At 47.5% G+C, this 26,276-nt stretch overlaps 1 protein-coding gene across 2 annotated transcripts in view; it reads right to left on the bottom strand.

Annotated features, from left to right (window-relative positions):
• Positions 1 to 24,556, bottom strand: part of ALPK3 (alpha kinase 3) — a 35,797-nt gene extending 11,241 nt beyond the window's left edge. The window contains exons 1-4 of one of the 2 annotated variants that reach the window (XM_064517700.1): positions 24,365 to 24,556; positions 11,131 to 11,252; positions 4,225 to 4,342; positions 1,846 to 2,908 (exon numbers count right to left, since the gene is read on the bottom strand). In XM_064517700.1, coding sequence (XP_064373770.1) covers positions 1,846 to 2,908; positions 4,225 to 4,342; positions 11,131 to 11,252; positions 24,365 to 24,528 — 1,467 coding nt within the window. In that variant the 5' untranslated portion in view covers positions 24,529 to 24,556. Of the gene's footprint in view, positions 1 to 1,845; positions 2,909 to 4,224; positions 4,343 to 11,130; positions 11,253 to 13,997; positions 15,080 to 24,364 lie in introns of those variants that run through there. The other variant, XM_064517701.1, reaches the window with a different exon arrangement.
• Positions 24,557 to 26,276: the final 1,720 nt, after the last annotated feature.

Raw genomic sequence — 26,276 nt, 5'->3', positions numbered from 1 at the left:
GTGTAAGAACTACTGCAAGAGGGATCTTGAGCCAAACCTAGTTACAACTCTGCCCTTGTGCGTGAGGAAGTTTAGACCCTGGCATTTTGCAGAGACCTTCTGCAATGGATAAACCCAGATCAAAAGAGAAGTCCTGAACAGGCCCAGCTTGGCACCAAAGCCAGGAAAACACCTACACTATGGCCCTTTCTGGTTTAGGAAAAAGATTAAAGAAGAAAAAGCCAAGCAATCCTTGTACTTTGGGGTCTAAATATTCTCAAATGCACTTGGAGCCAGCTTCAAAAACGGCTTATTTGGTGATACATATGTCTGAGTACTTCCCCCAGCATCACCTAGAGGCTAAAGCACTTAGATAGGACTGCTTTTGTCTACAACAAGGCATGCTAACTGACAAGCTCACATGTCCCTCCGTGAGTGGTTTTTCTAAGAAGAAAATACCTTCATACAAGTTCCAGCCTTAGGAATGGCAGCCCTAGTCTGGCTGCTGTGTACCAACAAGTCCCACTCTCCTTAAGAGCAAGGGTCATGAAAATGCAAGAGAAAGAGAAAAAAAGAATTGCTTTTCCATGGTCTTGCATGCTCAGTAATAATTTACGCAGCAATGTGTGATGCTGATGGGTCACATTAAAGACGGGTTCAGTGCTACACTGCAATGAGTCCAGCACCCAGACACACTTGGTTCACTAAAACACAGCAGGTTTCTTACCAATAACTGGTGCCCTACCTATGGCTGTACACCTACAAGGAAATCCAGAAGAGAAAGAGAGGAAATTCTTTCACTGGAGCACCCGTTAGTCCCACCTCTCATACTGTGGATGTTTCCGCATCCTAAAATATTGCGTTACCTGCCAAGGGAGCAATCCACAAGAGAGATGTGCTGCGCCCTGAGTGCTCCTCTAATAGCTTTGGTCTTTATCGAAAGTGTGCACCTACCGTCGTTCAAATGCCAAATCCTGACAGCACCTGCAAATCAGACTCGGAGAATCCTTTACCACAGCAGGGGTCATTAACAAAAAAAAAAAGGAAAAAGAAGGGGCAGGTCAGGAGTGGAAAGACTGGTAGCTTCCAGTCTAGTATTTTCATGGAAAATGCTTCAGGTTAAGCGACAAAAATAGACATTGATGAAAAGATGCAATGAGAGTCAGGAGCAGGTGCAGCACTCCGGCTCTGCATCCCCACAATGAGTCTTGCAGCAGCCTTTTTCCAACAGTTGAAGAGCCAAAAAAAAAAAAAAAAAAAAAAAGCCCAGCTCTACTGTATACACGTTGAACTGTAAACAAAATTCAAAGCCCTGCCTAACGGCGCTCACATGGCATACCTGGCATGCTGCACTCATTTGCATGGGGGGCTCATTAAACGCATCAGGCTGAAGCCCAGGCTCAAATGCTAAACTGAACAGATGTCATCAGCCTCACTGCGCGTCGTACGCATAAGGCATCCACCCCCAGCTATAAATAGCCATTCAGTGCTCGCTGCTTAACTGATTTGGAAACATTTCGCATGAGGTCAGCCTGCCGATGAAACAGGAGAGCTTACGGCACCCCCCAGGCCGCTCAGAGACCAGCTGTTCAGCTGAAGGGCCCTGACGTACATCTCCCCTCACCACCTCATTTGACATTTATTCAGAGATGGGGTGTTCAGTTGGAAGCTCTGCTGTTCAGGCACCCACAGCCCAGCAAGCCTTTTTTGGGGAGTGCTTTTGCCAGAGGAGATCCCTGCAGTCTCAGCAGCAGCTCCCTTGAGGAGCACATAGCCTCCCAGGGCTGGCAGCACAACCAACGCAAACACATGGCACAAATATTTTCTTGTCGCAACCCCTCTATGGCTACTCTCTGGTCTAGTTACCTGCGGATCAGGGGCTTTGTTTCCCTCTGGCTTCGGTTCTTTACGCTGGCCTTTCTGTCCCTCAGATGAGTCATGTCCTGCCTTTGACACTTTTGAGGGAGATGAAGTACTCTCTGCTTGTCTGCTGATGCCCACGGGCTGCAGCACAGCCTCGTTCACAGCTTCTTCTGTAGCCCCTGCCTCCTCCTTCCCCACTGCGGGTTTCTTTTGATTATCGAAATACATCTCTTTCAAAGAGAAGTGCACGTCACTCTTGGAAGGTGGCAAGCTCTGTTGATATGCATTAGTTTTAGTGTCCTGATTCATAGGTTTTCCAGACTCTTTGGTTTTTGGAATATTTTCCACCTCTTGATCATTTGCTACCCTCAAACGTGTGTTCCTGCGCAAGGGGACAGGAGGGGCAAACCTTGGATTTGATGAGGGGTTCACCTTATCTCTTCCACTTTCTTCTTTCTTTGAAACTTCCTGTTTTGCTCCTGGAGGTTCCACTACCTTCTTTTTCTTTCTGGCAGCAGAGTCTTTGGCCATGGGCTTGGCTTTTAGGTCCTCCACTGTCTCATAGATGTATGCAAGAAAGCTGTTCCCATTCTCCTCCCCACTTTCCAGAGAGACATCTCCATTGGCGGTCACTTCTGCTTTCAAAGGTGTTATCAATTTGTTTGAAAAGCCAGTCATCGCATTTACAGGTGGTTCCTTCGGCTCAGCAATATCCTCATGTAATCTGGACTGAGAATCAGCAACATGCACTTTTGCCACATCCTCTTTCTCCCATGAGGAGGTTCCTGACCGGAAATTCAGATCCCTAGTCAGCCTCCGCTTTCTCTGGAGCCGATCGGGGCTCATCCTCTGCAACTTCTCCACCTCCACATTTTCTTTCCCTCGTTTCTTGCCCTGTTCTATTTCTCGCAGTTTTTCTTCAGCTTTTCTCTTAATTTTGGCAAACCACTTCTGATGGATTTTGAACTCCGTCATGGTTCCCACTTCCAGCACACCAGAGCAGGATACGATGCCTTTGTTATTTCTAGCTGAGGCCTGGTAAATGCCTGCATCTTCCTCTCTGCACCTGGAAACCAAAATCTCCGCATGAGACCAACGTTTCCTCCCCAAGGCACTACAGCTGCACACACACACATGCATGCTCTCCCCCTTCTTGCTCGAGAGGGGCCAAAAGATGAAGGTATTGCCCTGAGGTGCCTGCAGTACATCTGGAGACCTGTGGCTGGGACTGGCCTCCCTCACAGGCCTCTGCTTGTTCTCAGCACTAACAGATAAGCAAGATGGACACAAATCAGTGCTCAGTTCCCCCTGGGCTGTAACACTGACAGCAGAGGGCTGTGATGAAACAGGAACAGCTAGCACCAGGTGTTCTGAGTGTTGTCAGCCACATCCCTCTGTAAGACCTTCTCCACTCAACTTTCCACTGCCTAAATTTGATCCTTACATTTCTGTTTTTACTCCATCCTGCTACCTTGCCAAAGCCTTCCCACCCTGCTTCACAGACACAAGCACATGCACACCACTTCCACCTTCACCCCTGCGGGACTCTTGGCCCGAGGAGCTCCCCACTCCTCCAACAGGTCAGCTAGCCACTCACAGAAACCTGGAGTGTGCCTGGGGTGGCAGAAAAGCCCAAGCTAGAATCGCAAGGATCACAGGACTATCAGCAATACCAATAACCTGCACTTTCAGAGAGCGTCATCTCTCGCCGACATCCAAAATCCAGGACACAAACTGCAATAGGTCTCTGCTTGCTGGGGACATAGTGTGCTTGGTTCCCCAGAAATGTAGCTTTCATTCAAAGTTAAAAGAAGCTGACAGTCTTGTCTGCATAATGGAGGACCATGACTCTGTCAGTGGAGCACTGAAGCAGCACATTCCTTCCCCGACCTCATGGTGAAAGCTAGGAAAGGTTCTCCAGGGGCCTGGGACAGGTCTGCAGCCCTTTTCCCTCTTTCACCCTTTCCAATGCTCACGACACTCCTACGGACCGTTTCTGTCCTTACCTTGCCTGATCTCCTTGATCATCATCCTGAGTGCAGTCACTGCTTTCCCTTCTCTTGCTTTCTCTCAGTCCTAATGCTCTCCTCCTGTTTCATCACTGATGACACACTGCTACCACCATCGGAAGTCCTCTTGCTTCCGGCATGGTGGCTATCCTTGGATGCAATAATGGACCTCATATTGATGTGATGGGGGAGTCATTCGAGCAAAGAGCTGAAGGGGAAGGGACAGCTGGGAACATGGCAATGGGAAGTATGGGGAGCCAGCAAGCACTGGCCCTGGGGGAAGAACATTGCTGACAGCCAACCTCTCCAAGTAAGGAAAACACACTCAAAGCTCCCACCAGCAAATCCACTACTCTCCAGCTTTTTTACTCACTTATACAGCTGCAGGGTGTGGCGATTTCCATGACGGAAAATCTCATACTTGGGTAAACCACAGTAGCGGTCCATCTCTTCATCATCCTTATACCAGGTCACTTCTGGCTGTGGGTATCCTGGAGAGGAAGCAGTTATGTCAGTGCGTGGAACATTACAACCAACAGCACAGCAAGTTTGGTCTTGCGGGGATAAGGAATCAATAGTAAAAGGAAACGCTCTGGCAGAATAGGATATATGTTATTCTGGGCTCATTCCATTCTTTAAATCACACAGCAGAAAAGTATTGTGAGTGGAAACAAGATGCGCTTATCCAAATCTTTTATCACTACTAGCAATAGGGCTATTTTTGAGAAAAAAATTTCAGCACTTCATTCCTGAACAGAGGACAGCGGATCACACGATCGTCTCCTCTAACACTGGCTGGAAGCAGAAGGTGAGCACGCCGTCACTTTCATATGAAGAGTCATGTTTTGATGAGATTAAGCCTAAGGTTAGAAAACAGACATTCACTCCTCTGTGGAGCTAACAACAATTCACTAAGTGTCAGTCTGTAAACTGATCCAAAAGTTTCCATTGAACAGAAGCAACCTTGATTGCATCACAGCCAGCTTGGTGTCCTACAAATGTCACTTGACAACAGATGTCACCTGCCTTTTCCGTAGAGTGACATCATGACGTGTGTGACTGCTTGGCCAGCGTGCCAGGCACACAGCCACATCCTCCCCCATCGTAGGCGGTGGTGGATCACCAGGATGCCCCACACCGACCAAAGCTAGCCACAGCCCTCATCTGTCATTGACAGCAGCTCTAACTCAGAATAAAAGTTGCCTGTTTTTCAGGTTAAAAACTGCTCGAGCAAGCAGCCCATTCATTCCTGTACTTCAGACAGGGCTCCCAGTACAGACAAGCTGACCCTAAGGGCACGGGATACAAGTTTCAATGCTCACGTCATACCCCAACTTAAATGTGTTCAACAGTTGTTCAAAGCCCAAGGTAGGAACCTGAAGCTTATTTCATGCCAATGCCCCTACTGACTTTATGTTCTGCTGAACGAGGGAGGCTGGCACCTCCAGCCTCCAGAGTCTCCCTGCCAGCCCCAAGATCCCTGAAGACGGTGGGAACGGTGGCTGGATTCACGGGCTGTGCTGGAAATGATCCAGCAATGGCTATCCAGGAATATCCAAAATGTCTAGACCCAATGGCTCGCAAGTTCAGAGAAGGCAGGGACAGGATACTAACTAATTTGGATATTTCCCAATTGTCCATCCACAGATTTCAAGGTTGGCTGTGACCCTTTTAATCTCCACAGAGAGGAGACTCCTATTTGCACCACACAGAGACATTGGCAGCCTGCAGCAACACCCAAGCCCAGCTTACATCTATCCCCGTGAAGAAGGCCTTGTGGCAGGAGTGAGAGGACAGGGAGCAAAGACTCATCAGCAAGAATTAGCCCTGATTTTGGCTGATTCAGAATGCCTTTGACCAGAAAGAGCAAAAGCAGCACATACCAAACCTCCGCCCCATGTGTCATTTGGTTTTCTCTCCTGTCTGCACTTCTGGACCCTGCCCCCTTACATGCTTGGACTTATTCCGCTGTAACCAGTTAGGGCTGGGGACATAGGGTCAGATAACTTTTCCTGTCCTGCTCTTCTCTTAGGCGTGGAGGACAGTCATCCCCATAGCCCAGACAATCCTCTAGATTTGGCTCTATCCTCCAGCTTTCCTCACTGCGGTGCCTTACTCTCATCGCCTCTGACATATACCTTCTCCATCCTTGCTGCCCATAGCGCTCACATCCTTTGCCCTCTCATTCACTTCTGCACTGCCGCCATTGGCAGCTCTGGTCTGGACAGAGGTGAGGTTCTCCTCCTACACTCTGCAAATAGCACTGGTCTTCCATCCAGTTTTAGAACAAGTGCAAAACCCCCAGACACTTGTGGCTGAGGTGAATAGGCCCTAAATTGCTAACTGGAGAAAGCCATGAGAGTATCCCAGAGAAAGGATCACCATAGACTGACCCTGTTGCTTATGTTTTCCTCAAACATTACCTACTGACTATGCTTGGCAGTAGGACCCTGGGCTGAATGAGCCTCTGGCTGTTTTTTTCTGTTCTAGGGACCAGGAACAAAACAATTTCCATGCGCAACTCGTATTTCGGCCAGAGCAATCCTGCCCTTCCCAAGTGCCACTCTGGGCACGTGACCTTCAGGAGGCCTCCATGGTCATTAATGCAGCTAACTGGTAGGTAGATTTTCCTAATATCCTGTGAACAGCCATCACTGCAATTTGTTCTAGGAACTGCAAGCCTATCATTTCCAAGAAGCCCTGTGATGTCCCCCCATGGCCTTTGCAGCTGATTGCCATTCCTAGCTGACCTCTGCCAGAGAGAACCATAATTTCTATAGCTGTGCAGTGCCTCGATGAAAGGCTGTTCCTGCTGTTAAGCCTAAACTCTCTATTGCTCATTGCACTTGTGTCCATGAGGCTACCTGCCTCCTACCAGGGGCTAATGCGGCACCAGCTCGCGGACTAGCCCCTGCTGCAAGCTCCAGCCTGCAGCAAAAGGGAGCTATAGGCAAGCACCAGCTGGAAACCTGCACACAGAGGGCCAGGGGAAGGCTTCCCCCCTCCTCTATGCACAGTCTGGTCAGAGTTTAGAAAGAGCAGTTGCCCGCAGCGTTCCCGTGCCTTCAAACGCCAGCCGCCCCTCCCCAGGCGCTGTAACCGGAGCCAAGCAGGGGCTGGAGAGATGCCTGAGCACGCAGGAGGTTTGCTGCTGCACTCCCTGGCATGCCCTGCACACTGGTGGGGAGGGGAGCCGCCGCTCGCCTTGCAGGCCTAGGCATCCATCTGCAGGCTGCCTCGCTAATAAATTCCTCCAGTTTGGGGACAGGCTTAACCCCCCGGTATGCACGCAGTGCTGTCAGGGCTGGCTAGCAGCTGGAACACCCCCAGCTCAACAGCTGATGTTGTCGGCTGCTTTCAAGCAAGTTAGAGGGACCAGGCAGCTGAGCTCAGGACACAGTCTCCAGGCACCGCCATGCTACAAGGCGCTGGACGTCTGGATGTAACGGAAGCACATTGCAAGCACAGCGGTCATTCATAAACCGGGCACTTGTCCTCCTGAAATCTGTCACTCCTGCAGACCCCCCGTGCAGCTGGTGCAGAGATGGATTTGCCAGCAGCTGGTCTCCGACATTCACCAGCAAGTGCCCCACGTTTACAGACAGAGCGGTGCCTTGCGTTCCTGGGGAGGAGGGCAGGCTCCCACCACGCTCCCTATGTGTCTTCAGGCCCAGCAAAAGCTTTTGGGAAGTATGTCTTCCGGAGGCATTACTCCAGCATGAGAGTCAGGCACTGTCCTCTGCTGCACCGCAGGGCCAGAGAGACTTTTCTGAGCAGGGATTTTTCCCTGGAGAAACTGCTGAGTTTAGATCAAATATTCTTTCTCCTCAAGCTGTTAAAGTTTGAGAAGCCTTCAAAGTTTTTGTGACCTTATGCAAAACAAATTCTTGCAATAGCTACCCAAAATCACCCACAGAAACTCTGTTTAAAGCAACTTTTTTCATTTTATCAGGCAGGAGGTAGTTGTTGGGCTTTTGAAACTCAGCAAAATGGAAGAAGTTTAGAAACAATCACACAGATTTCCTTGGTTTTCCATTTCTGCTCTACACAAGCTATGTGGAGCGGAGGCTGTGGGCAGGTTGGGGAGGAGGAGTCACGGTAAGATCTGTTCCTTTCCAGCTTTCAGGATTGAAGCCCCCATTGCCCCTACCAAAGACAAGAAGACTTCCAGTAACATGGACAGGGGGGACTGGGATGCACCAAGAACAGTCTAACTCTCCATGCCGGGGCCTGCAAGTGACACTCACTCCCCTTCCTCTCACTCACCCTCCTCACCCTGAGCCCAGGCACCCAGGCTCCCACCAGCCAGCTCTCTCCTCTTGAACCTCCCCCTCCCCATTTCTAACTCCCTCCATTGACCTGTTGCATGCATTTTTTTCAGGGTCAGGCCTTCACCCACTACCCAGGCCACTTGCTTAACCCCCAGCCCTCCTCCCCCAGGCTGAAGGAATTTGTCCAAAAAAAGAAAAAGTGCCATAACTGATGCAGGATTTGACCAGAAATAATCAAATCAGACATAGTAGGGACACCAGTAGCAGGCAGGCAGCGTTGGAGAACTAGACAACAGGAGGAAAGGAGGGCTTGTGTGACCACCCCAAGAGCTTAGGAAGTCTGCCTCACAGACGTTGTTGTCAGCACACATTCTGGAGGTTGGCTCTTCAAACATTTGCATCTTGCTGCCTTCCTAGGAAGCAACCAGCAAATCACTGATTCCCAGAGGTGGCACTCCATGTAACTGTCATCATCGATCAAGAAGCAGAAGACATTAAAATGTCCTCGTAGGTCATGTACGTGTATTTGGGGCTTGAGAGTCACAACAGCAGCAGCTGACAGTCCACCCTTTGCCTCCTATAAGTCTATGAACCAAAGTGTCCTTGGACCCAAGCCACAACACTGGGACACATGCTGGTTGCCATGCAGTGACCAGGGATGTACTTCCTTTCTCTCTGTAACATCTCCTAGTTGAATGTAAAAATCATGGCAGAGAGGGATAGTTGAACTACTGATTAGATTTTGCAGCTGCAGCTAACTTTCAACCTCGTGACCCTCTCTCCCAAACAGATCCCAAGCTCCTAGGAGAGTCCACAAGACTACATGCAAGAGATTCTCAAACTGATCACAGGGCACAAGTTTTAAGGACATTTCCATCAAAATTCTCTTTTTGTGGGTCTATTCACTTCAAGTGGATAAAAACTTCCTCTAGTTCAGTCTACTGGTGTAAAATATTGCAATAGGCAACAGGTCGAAGATGTTCATTTGACATTTTCCTTCACCTTAAAAGGTGAGACCAGTATCAGGTCAAGCTTTGCACTTGATGGAGTAAGAAATCACAGTGTGCCACACAGCACCAGCAGGTCACCGAAAGCTGGAAGACAGCCTCCTGCCTGCCAAGAGCAAAGGCTGGACTATGGGAAGGGTGACAGACCAGACAGAGACTGTATCCATCTCTAGGAGCTGATACTTCAATTTGGTACAAGCAGAGGTGGTTATTCCTTGGCAACATGTCTCCTGTACAATGTATAGTGAAGAGTTTCTCCAGCTTTTCCAGGGAGAGATACTAGAGAGGACACAGAAGTGGCTTTTACTTCCTACTGCCAAGGAAGCCTTGCATCAGATACTTCAGCATCTCTCCCATCTCCTCTTAAGAGCAAACACAGCATTTTAGAGTTGCATATGCAGGGCACTTCCTTCCCCATCAGCTACCTTCCAGTCTAACAGTGAACCAGAGCTCATCTGCACGCATGGGCCTCTTGCACTGACAAAGCCCACGTGGACCCGATGGTATCATCTGGACTCTGGAAGAGATGATATTTGTTAGAAGGAACTGCCAACCCCAAGGGGCAGCCAACAGAGACTTAAGCCAGTGTGAGAAGCCAGGACTAGGTGCTCTAAAAGAGGCAAGAAATCCTGGGAGGGAGAGCAGTGCCATCACATGCCTTTGAGGGAAGCTCTGGGTTTGAGTCATTTCTACACTTTCAGGCAAGGGGAGGTAGAAGAGACAGGACTGTATCGGCTGTTGCTCAGGATTTTCCAACATATCTAAGCATGAGTCATTTTTTTGACCTCCGAGACTCTTGGCTTGCACAATGCACAGTGCTAGTGAGTTCCACACTGCTGTGCAATATGTAGAAAGCTTTTCTATTTAAATAACTTTAATTGACTGAGCTCTTCTAATGAAGGGCTGAATGGCATGGCTTGGCAGCATCTCCCCAGCAGTCCAGTTTTGCTCTAGGAATCGGGAAGTGCTCTGTTGAAGTTAAGCAGTCAGTGAACTCAATACACCGGTGGCATCCCTACAAGATCAGAAAGTCAGACCTTTGACAAATGAGCCTATATGGGAAGAGCCAAGAATTCAAAGTTGGCAGCTCCCACAGAAGGGCTTCAGCCTGCTGTTGTTAGTGCGTAACTCATTTACAGCATATTTCCAATGGCATATTAGATTTCCTGAATCACAGGAAGGGCTTGGTACTTGCGGCAGAGTTTCACTGGAGATACCCTCCTGCTTCCAAAACTTAGACTTGCCTAACATCTCTCACAGAGTAGCCTGCTGGAATAGATAACCTGTGCAACATCAGGAAGGACCGACAGTGTCTTAAACAGATAGACACTACCAAAAAAAGAGGCTTTAGAGTCTCTATACTTGCAAAACAAAAGCCCATGGGCAAAGGAGTTGCTTGCTTTTACATCAACACTACCATGCCACATCACCACAATGGCTTACTACGAACCCCCTTCTTCAGCCTTCCCCTTCCCCCTCTTGCTGGCCAAACTCCTTCCTGCTCAAGGTTAGATTTTAGCACACTGGGCAGCAACTGGCTTTTATTTCAGACATTCAGATATTCAGATCTATCACCAATGTGCCACCCCTGCTGCGCTCCAGCCACTTACAGCCAAGGAGAGCCAAAGTTGGCTCCAATATGACAGCTTTAGTCTTCAAAACTGCACATTCCCAAGTTACGGATTCCATGATTAGAGAAGAAGCAGAGACTAGAGGAGGACAATAAATTGTTACAAGCCCAAGTAGTGATTAGCATTTTCCATTTTCAGTACTTAAATTTGTTTTTTTGGAGACGTTAGGTTATACCTCTGCTTCCTTACAGTCTCAGGTGTTCCCCCCTCCCCTTTAAATTAAAGCTGAAATCATGCAATTGCTGAACCTTTACTTGGCAGTCTGACAACAGTGGAGTTGTGTGTTGTCTTGTTATCCCTTGCTCTAGAGTTTTATTAGCACAAGTCCGGCAAGTCAGGCAGGACCAGGTTATTCACTGAAGACAGTTACCTGTCACTATGCACGTGAATTTAGCATCAGAATCCTCGGACACAGAACGGGATTTGATAGTGGTTTCAAATAGTGGCTGGGTTTCCTCCGTCAGCTGAGAAATGATTGCGCAGAAGGTGCTCCTGGAAGATTCAAGAAGTATTTCTTAGAGATGAAGGACCTAGAAAGAAATCAAAGGGTCTCCTTCCTTTCTATCTGGTCTCAGAGATCTGTCTGTGCTGCTCCCCATCATCAAGCATTCTTGTTTTAAATGCCCTTCTTCCCTCCCACCATCCCAACATTAAGTTGTTCACAACTCCAGTGCAGTGTGATGCTACTTGACTGTTTTTTCACTCCTAAAATGACACTGTCAATTTAAAGTGTCACTTGGGAGACATCCCCTTTGCCTATAATGTTATCAGAAATAATTGTCAGGAGCAATTTAATTCTGGATTACACTTGAGCATTTCTTTAATCAGTTTGCAGTCTTAATTTAAGACACTAACAAAGTCAGCTTCACTTTCATATTCCTGGTACCGCACTACAAGTGTTTCAAGCATTGTTCCATTCACTGGGATTTTATTTGTGAAAAATTTGTATTAGGATTTCAGGCCAAGTGTGAACTAAACATGGCTCCTTAACACCTGGCCTTCTTTAAAGGCTTTGAATTCAAAATGTTCCCTGCTTTGGGGACAGCTCACTGAAGGATACCTGCAGCCTGGCTTACACCTTCCTGAGCTTAGGAACTGTATGTGAAGCTGACAGCAGTTTACTGCTTGCTGTTGCATGTAGGTATTACAGGCCACATGCACCACGAGTTCATGCACTGACCCTGAAGTTCAGGCCAGGACATCAGCCAGAACTATCCAAGGAGCCAGTACTGTCTCAGAAGTTCATAAAGTGGATCTTAGATTTCCCAGTCATTCAAGTACTATTCAAGGATAGCACTAAATCACTGTATTCATGCAGCACTGCCAACCCTGATAGACAGAAAAGTGTCACCAAGAGAGGCCCCAGAAGACCTTGACTTTATTTGAGGGAAAAAAGGATTTATCTCCCAGTTGTGTCTTTATTTGGATAGTGCTCTGGAGCCCTTGGAAGTGAAGAGCATCCTCTCTGTAGGTTTCTCTCTGCAATTAAAAAGCTAAATGTTTATACTAGGAGATGAACCCAAGGTCTCAAGTGCTAGGATCTTCAAAGAAATAGCAAAAATTGCCAGAGAACTGGTAGCTGGCAGCTCTACTTACACTGCTATCAGCAGTGAAAGACATATTCCTTGAACAAATGATCAGCTCCTAGAGACATGCAAGAGAGGGAACAAGCCCCCAAACCATTCCCGACACAGCTCCACTACGAGCAAAAGGGCTCCTAGCACGTAGTGAGTGCCCTACAAGGAGGACCCCAGCCTCAAAGCAGCCCCCAGCTCACAGGCAGGATGCTGGCACTGCTGCTACTCATGCTGTACCTGCTCGGAAAGCAGACGTGTCTGAGGAAAACCACACTTCTCAGCATGAATGCAGCCAGGCCAGGTGCGCTGACAGGCACTGCAGCAGGGACCGAACCACACACAAGGCTGAAAGGCACCAGGATCGCTCCAGGCACAGAAGCTACTCGTTTCATCCCCCCCCCAGAAGACTTACCTGAAGGGCGCAGTGCTATGATTTTCATTCTGGCTTCCTGCTAGCCTCAGTTTGTAAGAGATCCAGGGAGATGAAGTCCCTGGGTGACAAACAACTGGGACGCAGCATGAGCCTCACCCAGCTCCTCGGCACCGCTTTCGTTGGGTAACGATAAGGAAAGAGGATAGCAGCTAGGGCTGTTGCAAACTTGCCTCATCTACTGAGCAAGGGTTATAAACACCGTCTAATCCAAACGCACGCGTGGGACAGAGGGTAAAAAGCAGATGCCACAGCTTAGACACCATTCTGTGGAAGTCAATGGTCCCCAGGAGACTGGTCCTGCCAAGCAACTCCCCACACAACCACAGGGCCAGCGGAGGGCTGTGGAAGCCAATAGCTGTTTCAAACCAAAGAAACCTTTCCATACTCCAAAACCAGGAGAAAAAACCTCCCACTTCCAAAAAGCAAGGCAGACAATCCGGTGCCAAGGCAGTTACTGGTGGGGTTTTGATGGCCCAATCGATACAGATGCCCAGCCCCCAATCAGTAAATGCCTTTCAGATCCACATAGTGAAGTTAGCGCTTCTCAAGCATCAATTAACATTTCATATCCCAGCAACATGATCAGCATCTTATCAAAAAGAAAAAAAAAAAAAAAAAGTGATGCACACACATAGTTACACTCAGAACCAAGTTTAACCCCAGTACCATGCCACTGATATCAGCAGGCAGCACCAGGAGTAAGTCTAGTCTATTCAGTGCAAACCCCAGAGTTGGGTGAAATACAGCAAAGGCTACTGAATGCTTCTGGAAAGCAGTGTCACCAGAAGCTGGGGACTCTGCAGGCACAGCAGATGAATCAGACAAGACTTGCCCAATATACTCTGTGCACTTGGCAGAAAAGCTTGGAAAGTCAATTTAATCTTTCAAAGAAACCATTGTATTAATCACAGGCAGGTTTTAGAGACTGCAGCACTGTGCGGTTCCCAGTTGACTTATTCCATCAGCAACAAGACTTGTCCAATTCAAATCGCTTTCTAAATCAGTAATTCGGAGCATTCAGGAAATGTGATATAAGGTGGCAGCCACTGTTCCTCCGAGCTTTCCTGAAACTGCATCTTTGTTGCAGAAAAAGCCCTGCAGCCTAGGAGGAGGCAGCTGGCAGTTCAGTAGCCTTTGTACATTAAAGAGGGATTTCCATACAAAAGCAACCTTCAGGAAAAGGAGACTTGAGAAGTGTCAGCTTCATCACTATTTTCTTTTCCTTACCTTTTGGTTAACAATCCCAGAACTACAGGAGCATTCTGCAGAGGCCTTTCCCTCCACAGTCAGTCCTCTACCCGCTTCTGCAGCAAATCATTAACGCCAACTGACTTCCAAATGTGCTGTTTTGCCAGAGGCAAAGTACAACTGCACAAGTGTGGTTCAGTGCAGAGTCCAAAGGAAGGAGAATCTTCATGATAAAGCACAGGATGGTGGGGAAAGAAGAACATTTCTTCTTTGATTGCATCTCAGCGCAGCCGCATGTTCTACTTTTTAATGCGTCTCTGTATGGAAGTCTCACTTTAATATCAAGAAATAGCTGAACAAACTGTATACCCATCCTTTGGCTAAGAAAGATGAATATTTCTTGCACCTGACACAGGATTTATGACAAACACTCACTTCGCTGTCTGCAGTTCATGCAAGTATTAAGAGATCCAGTCATGCAGAATAAGGCCGTTACATCACTTCAGTGCTCTCTTTAATTAGTACCAAAGCATTACAGATTAATCACATGCAGTCAGATTCAGCAAAGTGCTTGGTCAGAGAAGTTTAATGCAATGTAGTTTTACCTTCCTAAACTGGAGAGAGATAATCTGCTGCTTGATAAGCTAAGCAAAAAACAGCATACAAAACCATTAGACAGAAAAGCATGGAAAGGAGCAGAAATAAACCATTACAGAGATGCATTAATGATGAGTCGTTTTGCACAGGTCAGAGTTCCTATTAAAAGAAGGTACAACTGCCTTACTCAGGCTGACTGCCAGGATGAGCAAGCCACATTGTAAATGGTAATCAGAGGCTGTAAAAATGAAACAGTCATTAATCACAGAGACTAAATGTAAGGACATTTATACAAGTAGGTTTCCAAGAAGCAGCACCTGAGCCTTCCATGCACCATCTGCAGCTCTGGCCACAAAGCAGGCAACTTCACCCAGGAGACGTTCAACGAAATGGCACTCAAGAGTGCAGAGCGCCGCAAACTCATTTTTCCGCTGACAAGCAGGTGGCCCGAGTTGGTCACACTCAGTACTTCAGCATCAGAGGTATCAGCTTTTTGGAGAAGCTGAAAACTCTTCAGTCTTTATATACGGCTCTCCAGCTTGCTAACCAAATCACTAAAATATAGATTAAAAAAAAAAAGTAGGATTTACAGGAATCTATAGTTTTTGTTCTCTTTGCAGGAACACGTCACAACATCAACCAATTCAGAGAATAAAATGAAAGGCCAAGACTCACACTGGAGACACCCGTCAGACAAGCTACTTACCAGTGGCAGACAATTCTCCCAGAGAACCATCTCCAGGGACGGTTCGTGCCCCTAACCAAACAGCCACGCTGCCGTTCTGTGGCAGCAGCCCTTGGCAGGCTGTAGGAAATAACCTCTCAGCAGAGACCTGCAGCAGTGAGGAGCAGCTCATTAGACTATGCCTGAGCTCACCTACACGGCAATCAGAAGTAGAAAACTAACCAAGTACCAGCTAGTCAACACTACCCAAGCTGAATGGTTGAATCACGCCGAGATATACGTTAGTCATGTCTACGCTGCAATCTCACCACACAACCTCAGAAGTGACCACAGTGTAGACACATCCTTGGGGAACTCTCTGTAGGAAATCAAATACCCACGTTGGTCTGGGCAGATGGATCAAACCTTCTCAGCCTTGTTCACTTTAGACCACTATGAAACAGCCAAACCTCTTTAGTGCTTTATGACAATGCTATAGGAGACAGCATGGAAAAGCAAGAAAGGTTCATGTCTTCAGGTCTTCTACCCAAACGACCAGATCTGTGTGACTGGGACTTGCACAGAGCCCAGAAGTCAGCAGGACTCAAAGTCTTGTCCTAAAAATGACCACAGAGGGTTTCTGAAAACTGTTCCTGCCAAACATGCAGCATTTCCATATGTGGAGGCAGAGTCTCCATGTGACTAGAAGAACTAGAAAAAGTAGACAAAACTACCAGACCTTTAAGGTGATTTTTTTAAACAAATACTTACATACACAGGGGCTTTTACTGGACCAAAACAAAACCTCTGAAGAGCTCTGACTCCTCTCCTTCAGATCAGAGGAACAAAGACAGTTTAGACAGGGGAATGCAGAAGTCTTAGCTGCTCAGAAGTTGCTTTAACCCAACAAACTTGGGTGGCAGTTGCCCTTCTGGCAGCAGCTTCACCCTCTCCACCCCCAGATGCACATTCTTGATCACTCCCCAGTGCCAACACTGGTGTTCACATAGCCAGAGGATGAGCAGATCAGGAGCTATCTGGCTAGAAAATAAAACACTAACCTTAACAGACTGACAATCAGCTCCCTGATCCAACTCAGCATGCACTGTGCTGGCCCACAAGAGAGGTCAGATGAATGTAACAGAGGAGCCTTCAACTTTCCAGCTGAGCTCCAGTACCTGGGGCACCCCTCTGAGTACCAAGTCCCTTCCAGCATTACAAGGCTTTCCTTGCATTACCTGCCTTACTGATCAGCACGCCACCTTGTCCTCGTCGCTCCCAGCCGCCCTCACAGCTTAGGAGAGCTCAAACTGCACTTTCAGCTGCTCTTCTCCCTGCCGTGACCCCTCTCCAAGGGATCTGAGCTTCCCATTCCCCACAACTCTCCCAAGCGCAGCCTTCCCGAGCAGCCCTGGGAGACTGGGACCGATGCACCTCGTCCTTCTGAAATGCTCTGGGCTGCCCCAGGGCAGCTCTAGCTGGCTGTTAACTGCACAGAGATGCGACGAGTCTCATCTCCCAGTTCTTCCAACAGGAAAGGGACTCAAACATTTTGCATGCCGTGGCAAAGGAAACTGTCCTTTTGACCTCTAGGAGTACTAAGGACATGGACATCACTTGAGGAGCTAAGAAGGAAGATCCTAAAATGCTTGCTGGAGAATGCTAGCATAGGCAGATTTTTTCTTAAAAGAAAAAAAATGATGCTTGCTTGCATAAGATAAATGGGAAGGAGTCCTTTCTTGGTTGCAAAGTAAATCGCTCAAAAGACAAGAACCAGAATAAAGGGTGCCTGTAACACAACTCCCTAGTGTTTGTGTATGCGATCATGTAATTAAACACTGTTCAGTGATCATGTAATTAAACACTGCTCAGTACTTTCTCAATTCTCCGGGCTGAGCACGCAACCCAGGCTTTATTCATGGCACATCCTGAAACACAATGCTGAATATTGGACCGATTGTCTCTTGAGGGGCCTCGATATTATCACACACACAAAAACAGAAACAAAGAGCCCAAGTACTAATTCAAATTTAACCTCACTATTCTAAGGAGACAAGCAGAATTTTTACAGATTAGAGACTTACACCCAGAGAGAAGATCAAATTTTAAAGGCTTCAAATAAAACAGGCCTGCCTGCCAGCAGCTGGCGTTTCACCTCGTTTTAATTAAGTTTACAGTATCTCCACGTAGGACTGCACCACCATATCTACATCAGACTCTAAACCAATATATTAACTTGGATAGCTGGGACTTCCAAGCAAGGCATGCCAGATGCCCCAGCAACTGTCTGCCTAGTTTGGGCTACGGACAGTCCAAGCTCAAAGTGTATCCTCAATTCTCCAGAGAGATTTGTTACTGTACAGACTACAGGATTCACCTAATTAAGTGCAGCATCTGCAGAGGATTTGTCTCCCCTGAGCAAGCTTGGGGCCTGTTACAATCAATGGATCAAGGCAACAATTCATTTCATCCTCAGCGTTGCATCTAAAGCAGGTAAATCAAGGACTAAAGGTGCTAATTTCTCTCCATTGGAGGAAGGGAGCTCTGGCCAGTTAGCTCAGAGAGGTCTGCTCTTAGCATGTCTAAAACCAGTGGAAGGAAACCCACCTTGGGTATCTAGGAAGCGAAGCACAGCTTGTTGAGAGCTAGCCATAAAAATACTGATCTGGTTATTAACTGCCATTTTACTGGACCATGAGAATTATACCCCTCTACTATTTTTCTGGATAGCTTCTACCTCCCTTAATCCTTCTTTAAATTCTGTTTCATTAGATACTTTCAAACTTCTACAGACATTTATCATCCTCTTATGGCTTTCAGCCCTTCAACTATTCATAGTTTTCTTTGCAAATAAAGACAATCTTTCCCCTATTTTTCCATGCACTTGATGAATTTCAGTCTTGCTGCAAGGGTAGGAGGCAGAACTGTCATGCACACTCACTTTTTAATCATTAAAATATTGCTCAAGTTGATGGCCTGTGCCGGAACATCGCCTCTCTTATGCTAAAGAGTTAATTGCTTTAAAAACATATAGATTTTAAACCCAGTAGCTTTTCTAAGCCCTCTCATGCAATCACTGCTTGAAATTCTCTTTCCTTGTTTCTTTTCCCCTTCAGATAAAGAAATCATTCTCCCTCCAGCTCATGTCCTCATATGGAAGTCAACAGGGGCTTAGGAGACACTAAAACAAACTTCACAACGGCTCCCTACTCACGTGTACAAGTACATGCACTTGATCTGCTTGAGCTGCAGAGACATTAATACATTTCAGAGCTCTTAACGGCATAAAAATTTGATTGAGCTACACTAGCTGCCCAGTGCAGCATGTAAAACAGAGAAACGTGTCAATGATGGCAAGACTGAGGACTCTAAATTACTTTTGTAGGGAAGCGTTATTGGCCAAAAGCTCCTTAGACCAAGAACCCATGAAGAACAGGGCAGCGCTTCCCTCTTAAGAGCAGGGCAGAGGACTCACCCTGACAACCCTTTGCGGACTCTCCCCGCTACCCGCATTCTGTCCCATGATATCATTGGGCATGCTTTGCACATGCAGACTTCGAGGGATAAGATTTCACATGAACTTCTCCGCCTCCAAGGTTAACACTGCTTGAGACAAACACAAGCCACTCCAAATGTTTTCTCAGCTGTCTGTAGCTAACCGTTTTAGAGTTTAAAAGCCAACAATGAAGCTTTCATCTACATGTGGTTATGCCTAAGGCTTCTTTCCTGCCGTGTGCCCCACTTCTTATCAAGCACTTCATGCACACACAGAGCAAGTGTGTTTGTATTTCATATACCGTGGCAATAATTATCAGCAATCTTGTGACAGAGCAGCTCTGAGTGCTATGGAGTTGTACAAGACACATTGTTATTTTACAGACTGGAAAAGGGATGTATCGAGTCTTTACTTGTCAAGGTCACAGAATGAATTGATGTTACAGCTGGAGAAATAAGGCATTTTCCTGCAGGTAATTCACTTTGAGACGAGATGAACATCAACTCGCATATAAACAATTTAGAGCTGGATTTCATTAACAGAGCGGATAGAAGACAATAAATAGATTAAGCTATATATTCCTGTATCAACCTCTAACATGCTGAAGATGATGCAGATCTGTGTAACTGAACTCTAAAGTATTACTGGTTCTGTGGGCCAAGTTAGCCTGCAGCTAGCTGAAAGAAATCAAGGAATTTGGAAGTACAACAGAAAGCAAAGCAAATATTGTACAATGAGATGCTCAGATAAACTGACATCTTTCCGATATCTCACTGAACTCACTGTGCTTAGTGGGTATGGGTTGGAAAATAAGCAAGGTGAAAATATAGTTGTCCCTGTAACAGCTCTTCTACTTTGCACTCCTTGGATCGGCCTATAAAATGTGAGACAGAGTCAGTGCAAGGCAACAGCAGCCTCATTCATCTGAGACCTCCCTTCTCTAGCTGAGACGGAGCGAGGGTAAGAGCAGATTTTAATCCTGTCTCCCGGAAATCGCCTCTGCTGTGGCACAAGAGATGCCTATTTCACATGAGACCATGCCTCTCCCTTCCGAGCAGCATGAAGAGATCCCAGGCTCTGGAAAACATCTCTGTGATGGTTCCAGAGAAGAGCAAAATTCACACCTGCAATGTATTTTTTGCCTCTTAAAAGCACTCACAAAGAGCACCCTTTGTCCAACCCCACACCTTGATCTATCAGTCCATACTCAGATCAGTTTGACTTCTTCTAGCAGATACAGTCAGGGTGCTTTAGAAAGGGAGCTGATAATGCAGCTTGGGATTATTATCCATGACATAAACCTGCCAAGGAGTCCCATTCAAACAGGACACCACTGTGCAGGTAGTTATACCAATAGCATACCAATACCTAGAGAGCCTACAGACTAGCGACTCACCCATTAATACATTTACTTCTGCCGTTTGAGTGAGTACCAGGCATGCCTTCTTCCATGGTTTGAGACACTTCGGTCAGACAAGACAGAAACATTGAATTCCCTCAGATGCCTCAGTTGCTTTCCTATCAGAGATTTATACCTCTTACTGGCAAAAGCAAGGTCCCATAAGAAGTTACAGATGTCAAACTGCTGAAGAGGGAACTCCCCTGAACGAGAAGCTAAGCATGCTTTTCAGGAACTAAGTACTCTTGTGTTTTCAGCTCAATTGATTATAGTAACAGATCTTCCACCTTCATTTGATATTACATGCAATACAAGAGATACAAGATTGGGAATGGTTCTTAGCCAGGAGAGCCAGATGCTTGGGGGGGGGGGAGGGGGGGGAGAATCATTGCAAGGCACTCTCCTGAGCTGAACTGCCACAAGTAAAGATAGCTGTCCAAGAAAAGTTCAGAGGCAATGTCACTATACTCTATAAATATCCACATAGATGAAGCTACGACAGCAGAAGGATATTCAAGCAGGGAGGCAATGGTTTAGCAAGACCTCGGGGCAGACATCTGCATTCGAAGAGAGGTGCAAATTGTTTCACACCAAGACAACAGAGTAATTTGCCGAGGACTCAGATGAAGCCTCTGTCATAACTCTACATAAAATTATATCTCTGAACTAGATACTCTCTAAACCCAGAGAGTTCTTGCAGAAAGGGTATCAAAAGAGATATCTTGAAATTGTGGGCCACAAATGCAGCTGAGCAGACTCTGGACAGGACTAGCAGCTTTTGCTCTCACTTTGAAGTAATTATAGCTGAGTGCTTTGAGACAGAAGAATTTAAAAAAACCTGCCAACTGCCATGGCAGAGGCAAGTCACCAAGTCCAGTACCTGCCACTCACATTGTCTGTTATGAGGTGTATTAAAGATAGAGGAAAGCCAGGAATTCACTATCTGTTTCAAGGGAAAGGTTCTTTTTAAAGAGCAGCTCCCAAGGGCACAAAAAGTAAATATCCTCAATATTCTCTGTAATAAGGGACGGATGTTCTCTATATGACAATTTTCAATACCTCTGATCTTTTGGCCTCCACTGTACCATGGCCAATTTCTACAAGATAAAATCAGGAAAAAGCACGTACCGGTTTTCAAATTAGTATCCTTTCAATCTACATAATATCCCTTTCTTCCTACAGAATTAGACAAAGTAAGATCATCCAGGCTGTTCTTTCTGCACAGTTCATTAATGCAACTGTGTAGATGAAACTTTCCCACAAGGCTCCTCAGAAGTAAGGATTCCTAATCTCAGTTTCTGTTCATAAAGGCATTTCCATGCCTTTAAGTACCTCTGCCATGTCACACTATTCACTTTCTAGTGCTTTGTTCCGAGACAGGGTGAAGAGAGTGAACATAAAGACTTCAGTTAAACATACTCTATAAATATATATGACAGCAATAGAGAAGCCTGAAAAACACTTTCTTCAGATCTGAATATCCGCTTTGCTTTCCAGCCACCACAGCAGCCTCCAATTTCAATTCTGTGTCTGCATCTTATGTCTTCTGTTTCCATTAGCTTCAAACCCACCAAATTCAAATACATTCTGCGAAAACTGCTGAATGTTATCTGCATTTCACTCATCTTGCTTTTCAAATGCTCCCAGGGAAGCTCTCCAGATGTTTCTGCATTTCATTAAACTCAATTGCTTTCTGAAAGTCTTGCTACACAATTCCACTCATTTGCTTTTCAGTATTGTTAGGATGCATTATTTAATTATATGACAAAAACCCCATTTCATTCAAGCCCTTACCCTGCATCACAGGCAATAATACAGTTTACTGCGAGTTTCCGCAGCACCTGGCTCAAGTCTTCAGCGCTTGCAGATACATCCAGGGCCATGCAGGGAATGAGACCTTTCTATATTATGCCTTCCTTTTTTGTCAGGGAAACTGGAAGCTATGTTATGAATAGAAGAAAAACGTCAGTTTTGCTATTTAGAGGGTATCTTTCACTGCTGCTTACAACAGAAAGGGGCAGCCACTGAAGTTATCAGGCAAAACGAAATTGCCTTGCCATAGGCTTTGATGACCAAGTACATAAACAAGTTGAAAAAGGGATTGGCCAAACTTGTGGAAAATGAATCTACTGCAGATTAAACATGGCAATACACCTTCGTCTGCAAAAGTATAAGGCTCCCATACTTGGAAATAGGTGTGCACCCACTGTACAGTACTAGCGTGACAGGTTCAGGATGTTCAGGACTCTGAGCCTTGCAGACACAGGCTGGATTTACTGTGCTTGAGCTGCAGTCAACACATCCGGAACATGTCGGACTCACCGAATGTGGCCATGAACAAAGTTTCCACGATTTGGGGAACCCAGTTTGGAGCGCTGGAGATGTCACCTGAAGGAGCGATGGATCCTCCTTTATGAATAAACTGATTAAAGCTGCAATGTGAAGATACTTGGTGGGGGAGAGAGACAAGCTTTAGGCAACCAAAAGGTCTCAACAACTTATTTACTAAGGACTTTTTAATCTGTACAAGGAAAATATTGTACTCCATTACAGATTTCCTTTTGGCATTAAGTATAGTCTGAGGTCACAGATTAGTTGTAGACACTATACGAGCATTAGCTGGTGCTGAAGATGCCGTGGTATGTAATTAGCTTGCACAACAGGATACAAGCACCGAGGTTCTGAATTAAGCAACTTAACTTTGGCATCGCCCCAGCTCAAACATCTGACTTCACGGTTGGCATCTTTTTATCTTTTTTTGTCCTCTCTATTTATTTTCGCATCTCAGATTCTTTGAGGCATAAATCCTCGACATGCTGGAAGCCACTCATAAAACATCATTAAGGAAAAGGCACAGTTATTTTGAGAGCATACAAGTTGAGGAGTAGTGAATTCTAGTAGTTTGTAGGCTTTATTTTCGGTGACTAACTGCTTAGTGGTGCCTTTGTCTTCACCGGCATGTTTCCTTGTATTTGGTGACCTCAGCCTGTTGTCAACGTATTTACCACACCTTCTCCCATGAGAGAAGAGCTTTATTCCTACCATAGACCTTCTGCCTAAAGCTACTTGTAACCCAAGAATGTAGTTCTCGTCACTACATAGTCCGTATCTACACTGTAGAAATACCTTTTTGGCAATAAGATAAGGCACACACACACACCAGGCCTCTTGCTTAGAGTCTGGCGTAGATAAGACACACGCAGCTTCACTACAGTGAAGCCAGGGGAGTCAGCGCAGTATCCCGTACGCAAGTTTAACTTGAGTATACCAAAGTAAGAAGAGACACAGAAGCTAGTGTCCATCAGGATTTTACGGCAAGATCGTCAACTTTACATACCTGCCCTGTTATAGCAAGATGCACAACAGTGACAATCCCTGCCCCAGCAACAAAAACAAAAATACATCCCCTTTCTGGGAAGCGACAAGCTAGTCCTCCTCTTCCAGGCTACAACAAACAAGCACTAAATTGTTTTTGAGAACCCAAGCCCATAACATCAATACGGCTCCCCCTCTTCTGCTTTTTTTAATCTTGCAAAAAGTCTCCAGCGGATTGCGGACACGTCATTTCTCGTTCTGTGTGCCGGGACGATTCGCCTTCAGAAAGAAAAGACGCCTGGGTTGTGATACGATTTCAAGTTCAATCATCGTATCAGTTTGTTCTAAACTGAAGTATCGCCTCACAGTTCGGGAAAAAGAAAAAAGAAATCACTGATCACAGCAGCTCGCTCTCCTCCCACAGCACAATCAAAACCCACAGCCAGCACTTTCCCACTCAGCAGCGTGAATACGCCTTACGATTTCACAGCTTTGGTAGCAGCGCTTCCATTGTGTCTTTAAATTATTTTTGAACCACTATTTCCCATCTCTTATGTCTTTCTTTTTTTAATTATTCGAGGCTTCTGGGCTCTCTTCCGTCCTTTGAAATCTCGGTCTCGGGCAGCACCTGCCTCCCACAGCGCAGAGCACCGACGGGGGCACCAAGGCAGCAGCCTCGCACCCCGCTCCGCCGCCCCGGCTGCCTCTGCCACCCCCAGCCTCCCGCGGCTCCCTAGTTTTAGTCTCTCTTACAGCAGTTTTACTCAAGCTCCCCAGACTAAACGCCGGGCAGACGAGGCAGTTACTCCTTCCCCCCCGCCAGCCCCAGGCGCGGCGGCCCCGGCCCCTCCCGCCGCGGGGAGGCCGCAGCGGGGCCGCCGCCCGCCCCCGGCAGGGCCCGCGAGCCGCGGCCGGGCCCCCGCGGCCGCCCTCACCTGTTCTCGGGCCGGATGCTGAGCAGGTAGTTGCGCCGGTCGGGCCGCGAGGCCCAGGCCGCGCTCTCGGCCTCCTCGGCGCCCTCGGCGCTGCCCGGGCGGCGCGGCGACAGCAGCCCGTTGCCCGCGTAGGACTGGCCGAGGGCCCGGCGCGGCGAGCCCATGGCCGCGGCCGGGCTGCCTCTGCCCCGCTGCCGCCGCCGCCGGCCTGTCAATCACCGCCCGGCATTTATAGCCGCGCCGCACTTGCCGCTGTCACTCGGCGGCCGCGGGGCGGGGGCCGTGACGCGCCGGCCCCGGCCCCCCTGGCCCCGGCCTCCCCCGGCCCCGGCCCCCGCGGGCCGGAGGGGCCCCGCGCTCCTCGGGCACCTACCGCGGCGCCGAGGGCCGCGCACCGCGGACCTGTCTCCCACGGCCGGCGGCACCCGGAGGGCCTCTCCTGGGCAGAGGTCGGGGACTGGAGAGGCGCCGTCCGCCATGGCACCTCATGCCTCCCTCACGCAGCTCACGGCACCGAGAGGGCTCCCCTAGGCCAAGGCCAAGGCGCCCCACGCCTCCCTCACACAGTTCACGGCACCGAGAGGGCTCCCCTAGGCCAAGGCCACGGCGCCCCACGCCTCCCTCACACAGTTCACGGCACCGAGAGGGCTCCCCTAGGCCAAGGCCACGGCGCCTCACGCCTCCCTCACACAGTTCACGGCACCGAGAGGGCTCCCCTAGGCCAAGGCCACGGCGCCCCACGCCTCCCTCACACAGTTCACGGCACCGAGAGGGCTCCCCTAGGCCAAGGCCAAGGCGCCCCACGCCTCCCTCACACAGTTCACGGCACCGAGAGGGCTCCCCTAGGCCAAGGCCACGGCGCCTCACGCCTCCCTCACGCGGCTCACAGCATGGACGGGGCCTCTCGAGACGAAGGGCCATGACTCAGAGTGGCACCGTGGGCCGTGGCACCTCACGCCTCCTTCACGTGGCTTGCGGCACAGAGATGGCCTCTCCCAGATGAAGGGCCAAGCCAACCAGGGCAAGGGGTGTCTGAAGCTCTAGTCTTCGTGCTGGGCCCTTCTGTGCCTCTCCTCTGTGTCTCTCAAGACTTTATCAAGTGTATATTGAGGCCAGGATAACTGCTATTTCTTCCCTTGCTCTTTGGAGTTGAGTTTCTTCCTCCTCCCTAAAGGCATCTCTTAATTTAAATCCTATTTTATCATGTAATGACTGGATTTACTCGAGCTTTTCTGCGGATCACAGCCTTTTTGAGATTTGCCGTATTTTTTGAAATTTTATCTCGTAAAAATCGCCACTGACCACAAATCACTTCAAATTCATCTTTTCAAGCTCAAGTTCAGTTTTCCAGCTCATTTTAGGGGGAGAGAATATATAATCTGGCATTTCGAGTGGCTTCTCACAGTTATCTCCCCCCACATATGCGTTGATCAGCTTTGGGGTTCTGACACCTCAAAGACATCTTGGGATCTGTTATAAAATTCGCCATTATGTTGGCAGTGCAATATTTCTGCCCTCACAGGCAGTATTATTCAACATAATCATTGCAGTCACGTCCTCTTGTTAGTCTCAGGAACATTTTATGTCTTGTCTGCCTGCTTTTTTCTCCTGGGCACCCAATGAGAAGTCCTGTGCTGATATTTATTCTGTCTCCCTGAAGAGGACAGCACAAAGGAAGGCTGTAAAAGGTGGCTACATGTCACAGAAGATTACTGAGACTGATTTAATACCAAATGAAAACACAATCCATAATAGAATTGAATTTGCTTTTGTTCCACTTTCATCTTGCTTGTCAAGCTGTTGTATTGTATGCCGAAGGCACATAAGTGTTAAAACCAGATCTCTCCATCACAGCATTGACTGATAGAGCAAATCTGGTCCAGAGCAGTTGTTTGTCCATGACTGCCCAGCT

This window comes from Dromaius novaehollandiae, chromosome 10 (assembly GCF_036370855.1).
Source record: "Dromaius novaehollandiae isolate bDroNov1 chromosome 10, bDroNov1.hap1, whole genome shotgun sequence".
NCBI classification, from domain to species: domain Eukaryota; kingdom Metazoa; phylum Chordata; class Aves; order Casuariiformes; family Dromaiidae; genus Dromaius; species Dromaius novaehollandiae.
This window is presented reverse-complemented; position numbering and strand designations above follow the sequence as displayed.